The 16,914-nt window shown below is 36.8% G+C and overlaps 1 protein-coding gene and 2 long non-coding RNA genes across 9 annotated transcripts; 1 reads left to right on the top strand and 2 right to left on the bottom strand.

Annotated features, from left to right (window-relative positions):
- Positions 1 to 2,287: 2,287 nt before the first annotated feature.
- On the bottom strand, positions 2,288 to 5,553 carry LOC130987461 (uncharacterized). Of its 6 annotated transcripts, none has more exons than XR_009089754.1 (7): positions 5,103 to 5,553; positions 3,819 to 4,501; positions 3,622 to 3,698; positions 3,052 to 3,083; positions 2,838 to 2,966; positions 2,662 to 2,728; positions 2,288 to 2,496 (listed from the first exon to the last, which is right to left on the bottom strand). It is a non-coding gene; the product is annotated as an uncharacterized LOC130987461 (long non-coding RNA). The 6 variants fall into 6 exon arrangements; XR_009089756.1 differs by having other exon boundaries at positions 2,874 to 2,966; XR_009089759.1 differs by having other exon boundaries at positions 3,052 to 3,080.
- A 2,958-nt stretch (positions 5,554 to 8,511) lies between these two features.
- LOC130987460 (uncharacterized) lies at positions 8,512 to 10,688 on the bottom strand. The gene is made up of 3 exons (XR_009089753.1): positions 10,189 to 10,688; positions 8,832 to 8,926; positions 8,512 to 8,747 (listed from the first exon to the last, which is right to left on the bottom strand). It is a non-coding gene; the product is annotated as an uncharacterized LOC130987460 (long non-coding RNA).
- Positions 10,689 to 10,985: 297 nt separating this feature from the next.
- On the top strand, positions 10,986 to 14,580 carry LOC130987459 (glucose-6-phosphate 1-dehydrogenase, cytoplasmic isoform-like). 2 transcript variants are annotated; one of them, XM_057910989.1, is made up of 16 exons: positions 10,986 to 11,134; positions 11,522 to 11,728; positions 11,933 to 12,018; positions 12,179 to 12,233; positions 12,309 to 12,495; positions 12,637 to 12,794; positions 12,874 to 12,942; positions 13,033 to 13,091; positions 13,173 to 13,209; positions 13,287 to 13,358; positions 13,426 to 13,573; positions 13,654 to 13,749; positions 13,836 to 13,906; positions 13,980 to 14,095; positions 14,174 to 14,219; positions 14,288 to 14,580. In XM_057910989.1, exons 2-16 carry the CDS (start codon positions 11,549 to 11,551, stop codon positions 14,453 to 14,455), a joined length of 1,548 nt encoding a protein of 515 aa, XP_057766972.1. In that variant the 5' UTR covers positions 10,986 to 11,134; positions 11,522 to 11,548; the 3' UTR covers positions 14,456 to 14,580. The 2 variants fall into 2 exon arrangements, with proteins under 2 accessions (XP_057766972.1, XP_057766974.1); XM_057910991.1 differs by lacking the exon at positions 10,986 to 11,134 and adding an exon at positions 11,161 to 11,365.
- Positions 14,581 to 16,914: the final 2,334 nt, after the last annotated feature.

Raw genomic sequence — 16,914 nt, 5'->3', positions numbered from 1 at the left:
TTTGAGCGACAAGATCAGTGGATACCAACTGACTTGAATGAATGGTGTGAAAAGCTGAAAGAAAGCTACACCAAATGGGTTGTCGCTTTGCCAATCTCAACAGGAGTAGAGATTTCCAAAATGAAGCATGGAAATACTTTTTTGTGAACTGGCCTGAAAGAGCAATGGTTGAGAGAATGCAGTCTGCTCAAAGAAAAGTTGGAATTTCGATCTTAAATTCCCTGAAGACGACGGTTTGCCCTCCGATAATCAGAAACGACGTCAACAGAGAATTCATCAAAAGAGAAGTCAAGAACATTGCAACATATGGAATGTGCCTACAAACTTCAGTTCAGATGATTATGACAAAATCAAGAAGGCGGTCTTCAACTTGTATGGTCAGAAACCATAGTCCTTTGTTTTGGTTCTTTTTAGTTGTTTCTTTCCTCACCTGTATTTTGAACTGATACCTTATCAGTTTTGATTCTTAAATGAAAAGAACTTCTCTTTGATCTCAACCTGAAGACAATAACTTTTTGTCCGGGCTCTGATTACTGGTTTTCTGTCTTATCCTTGTTCTATTTTGTTGAACTGTTGCGTTCTTCTCTCTGAGTACAAGTTTTAGGATCTATTGTTAAGGGGGAATAATATTCACCCTGTTTAATAACTTGTGCTTTGAGTTCAGTCTTTTTCTTACTTAGAATTGTTGTGTAGTTTTGGCATCATCAAAAAGGGGGAAATTGTTGGGAACTTAATGAAATATCCCAATCCTTGTTTTGATGATACCAAAATCAATAGGTTTCTGTTGTAATAGACTAGAACTGCTTGAACTCAAGTGTTATAGTTCTTTTTCTAGTTTAGTTGTAGTTCTGAAGATAGAAGACTGAAGAACGAAGGACTGAAGACTGAAGACTGAATTTGCCGACTGAAGCATCAGTCGAAGAATCAGTTTTGACTGATTACTTAATGCGTGCTACGTGGAATCAGCGGACTGATACTAAAGTCAAGTATCAGTTGAATATTCTTTCTCGGACTAAACCTTCAACGTTCAAAGGAAGCCACGCACTCCAGAAGTACAGCCGCATTAAATGCAGAGATCTCAGGATCGTCCTTTCTCTGCAGAGGTCATTCCTCTTTGGTGATTACCTTTTCAGAGATGTCGCATCTCCTGCTCTTCAACATAGCCGTTCTCACCAAACAAGGAACCTCGAAGATTGAAGCCTCAGCCCAAGTTCAAATTACTCTCTAACGAAAGAAATCTTGAAGACCTTCTCCGCCAACGGATCTATTCAAGACTTCTCCTATAAATAGCGCTCGAGGATCACTTCAATCTTCACCGATTCAACGACATAAGCTGAAACTCTGCCAAAATTGTTTCTCAGCTAAAGCCCAGACTCTCCAAAGTTTGAATCGAAGAAGAGAATCCCAAAGCCAAAATCAGCCACTGCTGATTACATACACTCTCTTAGACCTTAGGCAAACATTGTTTATCCAAAGCCTAGGTCAAACTAACTCCAAAAAACTTGTTCTTTGAAGTTTAGTTGGCAAGTTTTCGAACCTCCCTTCAACCGACTGAATCGAGTGTTTGTGTTGTAAAGGAGTTCAGAAAGGTATTCTGTCTCCGTAAGATCCTAGTGCCCAGTGCGTGCTAGGAGTGAGAAATCTAACAAGGTGTGTTGGTACTGAAGATTGGATCTTCGGTTGTTTCGGTTGTGTGCACCCGTAAGCACATGTTCAGGTTTGCAGTGCACCCTTAAGCACTTGCCCAGTGAAGTTGTTGGTCTGATCAACCGACCGTGGATGTAGGAAGTACTTTCCGAACCACGTAAAAATCTTTGTGTTATTTACAGCCACTACGCCAGATTCGCTCATAGATAACGGATTTTATCCGTTATCTATGTGCGAAAACATCCGTAATATATAATGGTGTAATGTATGTGGATTTCATACATAACGGAGATTTAAGCGTTATCTATTCTATTATACATAACGGATTATATCCGTTATCTATAGAATTATATCCGCTATCTATTCTATTATACATAACGATTGTTTATATATAAGTAACGGATTATATCCGTTATCTATAGTATTATACATAACGTTTCAAACCGTCATGAAAGTTTAATATTCACTGTTATGTACACACCTATACATAACGGTTTTTTGATATTAATAACGTTTGGTAATCCGTTATGTATAACGTTTTTTACCGTAATTAGATTTCTATTTCTCCGTTATCTATTAATTTATACATAACAGTATAAATGATAAAACCAACAATAATAATATTATATATCATCCAAAATATTTAATTTTATATTATTATCATAAAAAAGAATTCATACAAGATTTGAATATAGTCAAAATTCAACAACTGCTCTATCTATACTATTATGCCTTACAAAAATACTAAACATATTAAATATGCAACTAGCTAGCCATATGGTACAACTTTTCTTGTGAATTCACAAGCCTCTTCAGCTCAACGTACGACTCATTTAATCCACCACAAACCTGCCACAAAATCATACAAAGAGCCAACCAAGAATCACAATATAGAGCATCATGATAAACACTTAAAAAGCATATCAAAGTGATTGGTAAAATGGACAAAACCTATCAAGTTACTAAGCACTAAAAACTTCTCCATTGAAATATAAACATGCGTAAGAGGTTCACCTGGTAATTGAAACAAAAGCAGGCACTAAGCAATTAACTATATAAGGCTCAAGCTAGCCATGAACACCTACAAGATGGTTAACATAAAATGTAATGACGGCATGTTTGTTATTGTGTGTGTTATAGAACATAATGTAAGAGACCACTATCAAGAGGATTCCTGGAAAGGAACACACCATCAATCACACAAGATTTTGAACTCCATCACGAACCTCGTGTCGAACACCCACACATTGCCCATCACGAACCATATTGCAAACAGCAGCTCAAGCCACGTCTTGCATTTCTGCCTGTACTGCACATTCCTGATCATACACGCTTAATTATATATATCAGATTCTATGATATATTATCATTTGAAACAGATTTATAATTAAATATTAATTATACCTGGATTCATCATCATCATGGCTGCTCCTCTGCTGTTAAATATCAGAAGCCGCAGTTACATATTAATTTAAAGTTATATAAGTTTAAATGCTTCCATCAACTAGAAAAATCAAATAACTTTGCAAGGTAATTAAAATAGCTATAACTCAATGTCAATTAACTTCATTTTGTTGTCCTAATAAGCACATCCATCAAAGTCAATAACTGACTCTTAACTAGTATCATAGTAGCAAAATGTTGGAAGCATCGCAAAGTTAGTATCAACTAGATGTATTTCCATATTATTCATGATTAAATTAATGTGTATTTCACCCACATAGTAAATACTAGATTAAATTAATGTGTATTACACCAAAGCCAAGAACACATAGTTCAAGAAAGATTGAGAAGTTAGAACATTAGTTCCTATAAGTCAAAATTCCCAAAATCCAATGCACATAAAGAAGATGTACAACTGTGAGTCGCTTCTCCATGTAATTGAGAGGATATTAGTAATTAAAGCAGCATATAAAGAATACAATTTGAGAAACGGGTTTCAAAGAATACAAAGAAGAATTGACGACTGTTAACCTGGATTTCTCTCAAACCCAATGCTTTCCCGATTGTTGTGGCAGTTAAATCGCTACCACCTCTCCCTATTATGGTCACTGCACAACTTACAATAAGGCCAAATACCTTCATAATTCATTAATAAATGTACAAGGAAACCACGGGAATAACTTACTACAATTGAGGTAGCAAATTCAGATTACAAGAGGCTAACTTACTTAAGATGATTCCCTTGATTCGAGCTGCATTGTCACTAGACCATCATTCACCAAGTTAACCTTCACATCAAAAACAAGAATATAAGCACACCAAGTTGATAACTACTGACAATGTTGATAAAGAGTAATGAAAATGCATATCATCTTTAACTGCATCATCACTATAAACTTTCTAAAATCTTTCAACAACAGATGCATAGAATGATTTAGCTGCAGTGGGGGAATTGCTACATGAAAATCGGGTTTCTTTCCTTTTAATACCCCATATAACGTAAACTGACTTACCTAATAGTCTTACCTAATAGATGCAGTTCCAAACATAAGAAGGGAGTTCAGATTCAGATTCATATCAAGGTACCATTCCATAGTCCAATATCATGTAATATAGAGAATCCCAGAGACCCCAAAAAGAGAAAGAAAAAACAGCTAAGAACACACAGAGAACAGAGAGGTACAAATTGGTGCATGAAAATACATACCGCACGCTTAGGCCATTTCCAGGGACAGAAGAACCGCATGAAAATTGCGAGTGATATATATAAGCTCATAGGTTGTTGAGAAAAATTGCCAAAATAAGAAATTCAGTGCACCTTATGTGGAAGTTGCTGACAGTAACAGTGATGTGGACCATCACACCTCTTACAGAACATAAACTTATTTGGATCACCAGTTTTTCGGCAGACCTATAGTGATCAAAATACTAAATATAAGAAATATATCAATGTCAAGACAGCATTATTCCACCAACCTCTTAAGTGACTAAAGGCTGCATGGGAATTTTAACCAAATATAAAATAAATAAATAAATAAAAACGTGACATTAATACCTAAATCATCAAGAAATCACAAGCAAGAATTTTAGGTAATAACCAAAGTTCTTGAAATAAAAGATGAGCTAAGTATCCTCTTTATCAGTGCCTGTAGCATGTCTCAGCATCTTCACCAAGACATCCATATGAAATCTCAAGCATTTCAATGAACATCTGTAAAATATTCAGTTTCCACAATTCACACAAAAACTTAACAAAATACAACTTAGATAATAAGCCTGAAATTGTCAAATCTGCCAACCACCATAGCAAGTATCTTAATTTAATTGTCGATGATTTCAATAAGAAAAAACAACAGCCAAGTGATTTTAGATCGAAGCCTCCGCACCGCCCCATTTTCCCCATCCCTCAGCCGCCGCCACCCTCACACAGCACACACACACAAACCGAGAACAGGAGAGAGAGAGAGAGATCGAGAGGGAGAGCAGAGAGAGAGAGAGAATAAAGGTGTTACCTGAGGCAGGGGGCGGCGGTGCGACGGCGGCGAAAGTGGCGGGACTCGCCGGAGGGGCGAAATTCAGAGAGGAGAGGGAGGCTGAAAACCCTAGAAATTGGGGATTTTATTTTGGGGAAGAAATAAGGAAGAAAATGAAAGGAGAGGAGAAGGAATAAGAAGAGGCGCCGGCCTCGTCACGCCAGAGGCGGCGAGAACCGATGACGTCGCCGGACGAAAGAGGGAGAGAGACGACATGGAGCGACAGAAAGCAATAACGCAGAGAGAGAGAGAGTTTGCGTACAAATAAGAGGGGGTTTGGTTGGGTGAGTAATTAGACACCGATCCGGGCAGACGGAAGCAGACCATGGGCGCGGCGAACTGAGGGGGCTGGACGGAGACGCGGCAGACCGGGGGGGCGCGGCGGACTGGAAGAAGGTGAGGACTGGGGAAGCTGAGCGAGAGAGAGAGGTGTTAGTGTTTGGTGGCTTGGGGGGAATTAGATTAAGTTAAATTTTAAAATTAAAAAATGTTCATTGATAACAGTCGACTTAACGGTTTTGTAGTACCGTTATGTATGAAACTAATAGATAACGCATAAACATAACGGATTAACTTAAACCGTTATCTATTTCCATGGACAACAGTACATAGATAACGGTTTTTTGTCAAAACCGTTATCTTTTCAAAAAATGCGCTCATACATAACGGTTTTTAAAAAAAACCGTTATGTATAAAGCGTTATGTATGTGCATTTTTGTAGTAGTGAGCTTTCCGTGTTTACTTTCTTACTTGTGCTCTTCCCTTCGTAAACTGAAAACTTATTAATAGCAAAGAGAAACCTAAAGTCTAACAACGTGCTTAACTCACAAGCTATTGCGAAACAAAAGTTTTTCGATGCGTGTGTTATCAGTCTGACTGATCTATCGTCTGATAGTCAGTAGGATTCATAACATCTCTGTTTATCAAACTCGACTGAAGCCTTACGTGTATCAGTTAAGGTTTTTTGACTTAACTGATAACTCCTTACTGACGAGTTTTCAGTATCAGTCGTCAACCCTGTTTTGGTTAAAATTCTTTTCAGTAAACAGGTGTTTGAGTTTGTGTTTGAAGTTTCGTTTTGATCTCTTGTAAAGATCGAAAAATAGCCTATAGGTATATTCCCCCCCTCCCCCCCCCATACACCTATTCGAGACCCTCCAGACTTAACATCCATTTATAGTAATAATTCTCACACTAAACATCGCAATCAATGTGAGACCATTTTTCCACTCACACTACACTTTACAGGATTTTTTAAAATCTGTGTCGTCCCATACTATGCATGTTTTTATGGGACGAATGAAGTATTAATTTTATTTTATTTCCTATATTTTTTATATCAATATTTGTATTTTTTTTATTAATATATATTTTAATTATAATAATATTTAATGTAATTGAACTAAGAAGAGTGAGATGATATTCATTCATTATAGGACTTTTTAATTTTAAAAATAAAGTTAAATTTTATATTAATTTTAGTATAATTTTATAGATGAATAATTAGTTATACATCTAAATATTAGAATTTCTAGTTATGTTTATCTATAAATTATTTGTTTATATAAACATATTTTCTATTATCTTTTCTCAATTAAATTGAATTTTAGATTGACATTTATATATTAAAAATTAAATATGTTATACTTTTTCTTTATATTTTAACTATTACTATATGATACTCATTAAATTAATTAATATCCACTATACTGACCGGGTTGATAACCTATATCTATATCTATATATAATATGAAAACACAATTTTTCAATAATTTATTTTCGGCGAAACTAATGGAAAATTTTCAATTATAAAAATTAATTGAGGATAATCTTTTAGAATGTAAATAGAGAAAAGTGAGAAGAGAGAAGAGATAGCAGAAGTTAAGCTGTGAAAATATGAGAGATGAAAGATGAGAGAGAAAAATATAGTTGAAACTTTAAATACACAGTATATTATTCGTTTCAAATTTATTTTAAATTATTTTTATGTTAAATTAAAATTTTTGTCATGATAATTAATTTAAAAAATTGTATAATAAAAAAATATATGCGATATAAATATCTTACATATAAAAAGATCATCTCCCAAAATAATATTGTTTTACCATTTGCTTCTTAAACAACATGTATAATGTAAATTTTCGTTATCAAATAATTTTTAATTATTTAATAATTATAATTATTGCATTTTATATAAAGTTGAAAATTTACGTTTTCAAATTCAGAGTTATATTGAGTAATTAATGTGAATTATTTTCTTTTATTTTAAAAATAAATTTTGCATTTATTTATATTTTAATTCTTTTTAATATTTATATTTAGGGCTGTAAAATCGGGTATCCACGGGTACCCTACCCGCGGGACAAAATCCGCCGAAATCCCCACCCTCACCCACCCCGCGTACATGTTGCGGGTACCCTCATACCCGCAACAGGTATTGCGAATACCCGCTACGGGTATGAGGGTACCTGCACAGTCCCACAGTTTTTTGTTGATTTTAATTTTACGGGTATTTTGTCCCGCGAGAAAGTATTTTTGTCCCGCAATTTGTGGGTATCCTCTTTATCCGCGGGTATTTTTATCCCGCTGGAGAGCATTTTGTCCCTCATTTTTTTAAAAAAATTGAAAATATCATTTATATTTCATCGATTATCCATAAAACCTGTGACAAATAAATAATAAATAAACAGCTGACAAACAAGCACAACTAAGGGTGTCAATCTAGCCCGAAATCCGTGGGCTGGCCCGATTAACCCGCCACCCGAGAGGGTTAAGGTTGAATATTTTCAACCCGATAAAAGTTACAACCCGATTAGCCCGTAACCGAATAGCCCGACTAACCCGATGGGCTAGCCCGAAACCCGAATACTTAATATTAAATATTTAGATATAAAAATTAAAAAATGACAAAATATTATAAAGTCTCATCATTTCACTTTTCTGTATTTTTGAGATGCTTTGCTTCTATGAATTCAAACTATTGTTGGATATTTTATTGTTTTTTCGTTAACGAAGTTGAACATTTTATTGTTACCAACTTATTTTATATGTTATGCAATCTTGATGTTTTTTTTCAATATCGTATATTTTTGTATTTCATGCTTGCTATATAACTTATATCTTTGATTTCTATGTATATTTCATACATTATACATTAGATCATTAAAAATAACAAAATACAAATGATTATTTTATTTTACGCATTTAAGCTGACTAGCCCGATGGGCTAGCTCGAAACCCGAACGTTTAGGGTTAGGGTTGAAAATTTATAACCCGACAAAATCCCCAGTCCGATTAGCCCGCACCCGATTAACCCGAAACCCGATAGGGCTGGCCCGAAACCCGGTGGATTGGCCCGATTGACATCTCTAAGCACAACGATCAAAGGTCAATCCAAGTTATCCAACAATCTAATAAAGACAAAGTCAATAGTAAAGTAATAGTAGAGGACCATCACACATCTTCAAAATAAAATTAATAGTGTACACATGGCAAAATCCATTCCTCTGGCACTTGCTAGTTGGTTGTTTCCAATCCTACTCCGTCAACTCTGACTCGACACCATCCCACTCTCGCTCTGAGCTATTTGTGTGGATCCCGTCGCTGCAGCTCGAAGGGCTAACACTATACACAAAATAAATAAATATTACAAAATAAAACAACAATTAAAGCATATGCATATTAAATAAAATAATAAAATTTACTTACTCATTTCAAATTCTCTTTGTAATTCTTCATGTGGTACTCCTTCTTCATCTTTCTTGTCAATAGAACTAGTCATCAACCAATCTAGTTGTACCTAGCTGCAATTGTAGATCTAGTTTTAAATAATGTATTCCTAGGGCTGGGAATCGGGTCGGGTTCGGGTACCCTACCCGAAAAAATCGGGAAAATCCCCTAAACCCTATACCCGACCCCGACCCCGAAAACGAAATCGGGTACCCTAATACCCGATATTTTCTAAGCAGCAAATTCAAAGCAGCAAATCAATACCCGAAAATTCAATACCCGATTTCAATTCCAATTCAATGAGACAATGTCAATGACCAAATTCCAATTCCAAAGCAGCAAATACAAATCAATTCCAATTCAATGAGACAATGACCAAATTCAATACTCGTAGCAACTTTCAGATCTGTAGCAATTCTCCATTTTGTACAAAAAAGCATATCTGTTTATTTTAAAAAAAAAAAAGAGGAAGAAGAAGAAGCAGCAGCGCCTGTTGGAGCTCGGAGGCGGTGCGGCTGCTGCGGGGCGAAGTCGTAGGCGGCGGCGGAACGACGGGAACGCCTGGGCGATTGAGCAAGGGTCTCGGATCTGGGAACGATTGGCGAGGGTCGCGACGTCACGGAGACGGGAACGGCGGGCGGGCGAGGGTCGCGGACTGGGGAGGCTGGGAACGACGGCGACGCGCCGACGCTGGGCTGGCGAGGGGCGAGGGGCGACGGCGAGTGGGGCGGCCGGCCGGGGCTGGACTCTGGAGTGAGAGCCGAGAGGAGGGCCGGCGAACTGGGAGTTCAGTTTGGGAGGGATGAATTGATTTGGGAATTGGGAGGGAATCGAGGGCAGTGGGAGTTTGGGAATTGATTAGGGCTGGCCGCTGGGAGTTTGGGAGGGACGTCACGGATGAATTGATTAGGGCAGTGGGAGTTTGGGAATTAAATAGTGTAAAATTTATTAATTAAAAAATCGAGTAATTCGGGTATACCCGATACCCGATACCCGATTTTTTCACAGCCTAAATACCCGACCCCGACCCCGATTTTTTCGGGTATCGGGTATCCGATACCCGATTTTTTCGGGTCGGGTATTGGGTACCCGATTACCCGATCCCGAAATTCCCAGCCCTAATATTCCCCAAACCCACTTCCACTACGACTACATATTTAGGAAAGAAAAATTGAACAAGAATAAGCACACATAATGAACAGCAATGCAGAGCTTAGAAAATGCAAAGTAAGTAGAGAGACAAAGGCAAGCCAAGAAACCGAACCACCATACAACCAACCGGCGAAATTGCAAACAATTAGCACTTAACAAAGAATTTTCTGTGATGAATGCTTACCATAAAAGCTAACAGCGGTGGCAACGGGCGAGGCGAACCGCGGTGGCGACGGGCGTGGCGACTGGCGACCGGTGGGAGGTGGGCTGTGGCGACGACGCGATAGAAGAAAGCGCCGAACTTCGCGCCGTCGCGTCAATTTCTGATAGAGGCGGGCGAGGCGAACCGCGGATGGCCGGAGTCTGGAGAGGCGGTTGTCGGACGAAGTGAGAAGGCAGGGGCAGCGGACGACTCAGTAACAGTGAAGGTGGGTGGGGGTCGAGTCGAGAGCGAGAGAAAGAATCAGAATTCAGCAATTCCTAATTTCTTAATTCCTAAAAATTACTTAATTTTAAATTATTAATTTTGCGGGTATGCGGGTACCCTCGGGTATACAGTATACCCGCCTCTACCCGACATTTTTGAAGATATGATACCCGCACCCAACCCTCCTCTTTAAATTTGCGGGTATCGAATATCCGATACCCGCGCGAGTAATTTAGGACGGGTGAGGGTATACCCGCTACCGATTTTAGCCCTACCGACGTGCATATGGCGGACATACTAATAGTATATAATAAAAGGCATGCCAATTAAATATATTAAACCTTATCTCATATTGCATCTAAAATCCTCAATATAACATGACTAGCTTTAGTTGTAGGGACTAAAAGAGGTCCACCTAGCTATGCCTAAAACCATGCAGATAATAAATTCATGTTTGGTACGGCGGCTGATGTAGTAGTCTCTACGGCGGCTGAATTAATTAACGCAGCCACCGGTCAACAATCACAACAAACACACACACACACACACACACACACAGTGATTTAAAGAAAATTATTTAGATAATTTAGATTCACTTCACCACCCTGCAGTCCCTCTAAAACTTGCATATATCAGTATATGTCAATTATTACAACTTATCTGCTATAAAATCGTGTATCCGACATCAAACTTAAAGAAAAAGGTGACATTATTTTGCTGTCTCTTTTACTTCACTTGTCTAAATTTGCCTTGTACTCATTTTCATCTTGTGATTGCCACCTAATGTTGCTTATGAATTTAGATTTAGATAATATATTTTCCAAGAATTTAAAGAAAGTGCATTTACCTGAGAGTTGGTTGATCATGATTCTTTCTCATCTTTGTGTGTTAATTTTAAATTTTTGTGATTCTTGTATCATCCTATAAGTGGTTGGTTAGTTTCTGAATTATGTATAATATCATAGCTTGGATTGAAGTTCTTGTTGTCACCAGAATTTTGTGAATGATTTGATTGATGAAAAATATGATCTTGCTGTTTACAGTAGAAATCAAGAGATTATTATTTTATTTTATTTATAAAAAAATTCAGGTTTAGGTGTTTGTGAATTGGGAGAATATGGCAGCAAATGGTGAATGGCATTGTGAGAAGAGGGCCTTCTCCAAAATTGAGTCTTTTTCACAAGAGAAAGAAAATAATGTGACTGAAACTGGATGCCTTTCGATTATCGTTCTTGGCGCTTCTGGTGACCTTGCTAAGAAGAAGACATTTCCTGCTCTTTTCAATCTTTACCAGCAGGTTCATATATGTTTAACTCATTCTTGATTATGATAATTGAGTTATGTTTGTTTCTTTTTAGGATGAAGTTGTTCTTCATGTGTATGCAGCTATGTATCGATAAAAGATGATACTCCAAAATAGATAGAATTTTCTTCTATACATGTAATTAGATTTCTTATCTTTTTGAAAGAAAACTCATCAAATTAAACTTTTTTTTTTCAGGGATTTTTGCAATTGAATGATGTTCACATCTTTGGCTATTCAAGAACCAAACTTTTTGATGATGAATTGAAAGAGAGAATTAGAGGGTAGATATATTTCCTTATCCTTTTGTTATTTTATACATGGTGAAAATTATTCTGCACATGTAATGGCTATCATAGTTCTGCTTCTGCTTCGACGTTTTTGCAAATTTTTGAAGCTAAGTTGTTTCCATACCTATTCGATCCATTGATCCGTTTTTTGTAGGTATCTTCCCGTTGGGAACAAAGTCAGTTGCAATGTTTCAGAATTTCTACAGCTGGTATGAAATTGTTGGTTGCCTATATTTGGTGATGCATAATCATAATAGATAGATGATAACTCTAGTACAATGTAGATTAAATACGTGAGTGGCGCCTATGATTCCCGGGAGGGATTTCAAGAATTAGACAAGGCGATATCTGAGCACGAAACATCAAAGAAGAGCACACAAGGAACGTGCAGGAGGCTTTTCTACCTTGCTCTTCCTCCATCGGTATATCCACAAGTCTGCAAAATGATCAAGGCCTACTGCACAAACCAATGTACGTAGATGCTCTCTACTCGACTGAGCCCCTTCCTTAACCTTTTGTTAAGGCATCAAAGATTATACTTAAATACAAAGTTGTCTTTCAAAATGTGGTGGAACAAGCTTTCTGATCGTTTCAATGAATCTTTTTGTCCAGCTGATGTTGGTGGATGGACTCGTGTGGTGGTTGAGAAGCCGTTTGGCAAGGATTTAGCTTCGGCTGAGGAGCTGAGTTCCCAGATAGGAGAATTATTCGATGAGCCACAGATTTATCGTATTGATCATTATTTGGGAAAGGAATTAGTGCAGAACTTGGTAAACTTGTTTTTCATAAATTCAATCTTGCATAACTTTACTACCTTCACTTTCATGTCTTGAACTGGGAACTCTGCAGCTGGTGCTTCGTTTTGCAAATCGCTTCTTTTTACCTCTTTGGAATCGAGACAACATTGCCAACGTACAGGTGATCAAGTTGTCCGACTTGAACGTAGATTTACCTCAACTCATGATGATTTAGACCTATTTCTTAACTTTGAATATCACTTCACCACAGATTGTGTTTAGAGAAGATTTTGGAACTGAAGGCCGCGGAGGTTATTTTGATCAATACGGGTATGAACCGTATGATCCATACCGTTTGGTTATGCTCTCTCTTCTTCCACTTGAACTCAGTTATGGTTACATATTTTGCAGGATTATCCGAGACATTATCCAAAACCATCTATTGCAAGTGAGTTTTTGTTAGTGTAAACTTTTTCCTGAAGTGTTTTTGGCCTAACACATTCTTGAAATCACAAACTTTTGCAGGTGTTTTGCCTCGTTGCTATGGAGAAGCCCGTCTCTACGAAGCCTGAGCATATTCGTGATGAGAAAGTGAAGGTAAGATTCAAGATTCACTTTGATTGAACATATGAGTGCAGTCTTGTTGATTTGGTTGGAGCTGCAGGTTCTTCAATCAGTTAACCCTATAGTAGATGAAGACGTTGTGCTTGGCCAGTATCGAGGCTACAGGGATGATCCAACGGTTCCAGACGACTCAAACACCCCGACTTTTGCAACAGTGATTCTACACATACACAATGAGAGATGGGAAGGTAGACATATACGGTATACCATTGCAGATCAGCTATCTTCATTTTTCTTGAATCTTGAAGCTCGTTATCGACTACTTTAGGCGTGCCCTTTATACTCAAGGCGGGGAAAGCTTTGAACTCGAGGAAGGCAGAGATTCGGGTTCAGTTCAAGGACGTGCCAGGCGACATATTCAAGTGTATGCAGCAGTGAATTCCCATCTCAGTCTGTGCAGGTGATGTTCTTGATTGGGCAGAGTTGATGAAATATGGGTAATCTTTGTAGGTTCAAAGCAAGGAAGGAATGAGTTGGTGATCCGTCTGCAGCCTTCAGAGGCCATATACATGAAGCTAACTGTGAGTGAGTGCGTGCTTAGTGTGTGTGCTTCTCTTCCTTGATTGCTCGACTCATCTCTCGTCTCTCCTGCAGGTGAAGCAGCCCGGCTTGGAGATGGCGGCTACTCAGAGTGAGCTCGACTTGTCCTACAGGCAACGGTACCAAGGCATTGTCATCCCTGAGGCGTACGAACGCCTCATTCTTGATACGTACGCACGTTGTTTTTTTTAAGCAAATGCAGGTTCTTGCTTGCAAGTAATGAGATTGGTTTATTGTGTTGTTGACAGAATAAAGGGTGATCAGCAGCATTTCGTGCGGAGAGATGAGTTGAAGGTTAAATTCAAATAAACATGTCACTTATTTTGTGATGAAAATTGTTTTACACTTGTACTAATGTTTAGGCTGCCTGGGAGATTTTCACGCCTCTTGTGCAGCGGATAGAGTCGGGCAATCTGCAGGCAATAGAATATGAAGCGGGCAGCCGGGGGCCGGACGAGGCAGACCAGCTGCTTGAGAAGGCTGGTTATGTGCAAACGCACGGCTACATATGGATTCCTCCAACCTTGTGACCATCTTTTATGCTAATCTCACATTCCTTTGATTCGGAAATGTGAGCTCATTAATTATAAGCAAGATAAAGGATTGGTGTCGATTTTTTTTTTTAATTATTAATTACACTTAAAGAAAGGAAAAATATACTCACAATCTATCATTCTAGGCGACTCGAATCCTCGACCTATTGATTGGAGGAGAAACGTCTTACTAACAAACTGCGCTTCATCGTCAGATTGGTGAATGTGTATACTTTGAGTCTTGACAAATCATCCATCCATTACATCCGTCTCAAACGAATAAGATTTTACTGTACCCAAACTTCCCAAAAGGATCATTTATGAACAACCCTTCTCAGATTTTTGAGCAATTGATATATATATATATATATATATATATATATATATATATATATAGGGGCGCGCTCCAGTGAGACCCCATAAGTTTCGTGAAACACTAGGACAATGAATAAGACATATAATACTAATGAACAAAACGTATATCTAATGAACAAGATGTATATACTGATGAAAAATAAAATTTAAAAAATTCGTAATGAATAAGACATATATACTGATGAACAGGGCCGTATATACTGATGAACAATGCACTATATGCTGATGAATAACAAAATTTAAAATATTATGCTCCCTCCAGGATTCGAACCCTGTGAAAAAAAATCACCCTCCAGATACAATATCAGCCATAGGATTGATAAAATAAACGCACCAGATCGTGCCCTAGATCTCACTAATATTAGGGGGTCTCATTGGAGCGGCCCCCTATATATATATATATATATATATATATAAGGAGAGGTTCAGGAAAGAACCATAAATAAAAGAAGACCGGAGAACCATTTTCAGCCATTCGATCATCAAGATCTACGGTGGATGCATCATCTTGTTGGATGAATGCAGATCCTGGGTTCGAATCCTGAAGGGAGCATTTTTTTTTATTTTTTTGAGTGCATTAATTTTAACAGCGGATGCATTAATTTTTACAGTGAATGCATTAGATTTGATGGTTCTCCCGTTCTCACAAATAATGTAGTTCTCTCTAGAACCACACCCTATATATATATATATATATTTATATATATATATATATGTAATTAATTTATTCAAAGAATTTATGTATTTAAATTAATTATTCAACTTAATTTATAAGTGTTCATCATAAATTTTCAATTTCAATTCCAATAATTTGTGTAGGGGCATATTCTAAAATGTTGTAGTAAAATTAGATGTATTTGTTATTAATATAACTTGTGTAATTAAATTAATTTATTTCTTTTATATAATACTCCATCCGTCCCTGAAATGAGTTTCTCTTTTGTCTTTTTGGGACGTCCCCCAAATAAGTTTCTCTTTCTTTCTTTCCATTTTTTGACAACTACCCCACCACTAATAATACTTTATTTATTCTTACTTTTCACTTTTTCACCACTCTCAATACTAATTATAACACTTTTTCACATTTTCACCACTTCCAATACTAATTATAACACATTTTTCTCCACTATCAATATACTTTACCACTTTTCCTTAAAACTGGTGTCATCCCCAAAGAGGAACTTATTTCAGGGACAAAGAGAGTATTAATTTTTTCATCCAATTCAAAAAGTTAGAATTTAGAATTTAATTTTATCTATATAATAACAGAATGATAGCAAAATTATTTTTCCACATAAACTGCAACAGTAAATTCTTTCTTTCGTTCTTTTTTGGCAAAATCATATATTATTTCAGTTCAAAAGTGTAATTGCTTGTTGGCCGAATTTGATTGAATTAAATAGTCATTTAATGCATAAAAAATATTTAAAATTTCATAATCCTTGCTCATCTATCTTAAGATAATTGTTGCTAGGCTGTATTTGTTATTATTCTATCAAAATACAAATTTTAAAATTAAAATATATATTCATTAAATATAAAAATAATATATATATATATATATATATATATAGGGAGAGGTTCAAGAAAGAACCATAAATAAAAGAAGACCGGAGAACCATTTTCAGCCATTCGATCATCAAGATCTACGGTGGATGCATCATCTTGTTGGATGAATGCAGATCCTGGGTTCGAATCCTGAAGGGAGCATTTTTTTAAATTTTTTTTAGTGCATTAATTTTAACAGCGAATGCATTAATTTTTACAGTAGATGCATTAGATTTGATGGTTCTCCCGTTCTCATAAATAATGTAGTTCTCTCTAGAACCACACCCTATATATATATATATATATATACATATAGGGTCAGCTTCAATGGAGATCACTTCCCTATATAGATAATAGAGACCAAATCAGAGTCATTGATCTCACCAAAATTAATAAATCAGATTAATCCGAATTCTTCAAGTTTAGGAAATCCCGTAAATTCCTCATTTTTCAATTCTGGGAACCAACAAACATTATTATAAACTTACAAACATACTAATGTTCATCGATGTGTTCGTATAAAAAACAAATAA

This window comes from Salvia miltiorrhiza, chromosome 6, assembly GCF_028751815.1.
Source record: "Salvia miltiorrhiza cultivar Shanhuang (shh) chromosome 6, IMPLAD_Smil_shh, whole genome shotgun sequence".
Classification (NCBI taxonomy): domain Eukaryota; kingdom Viridiplantae; phylum Streptophyta; class Magnoliopsida; order Lamiales; family Lamiaceae; genus Salvia; species Salvia miltiorrhiza.
Note: the sequence above shows the minus strand (reverse complement) of the source record. Positions and strands in the feature narration are given on the sequence as shown.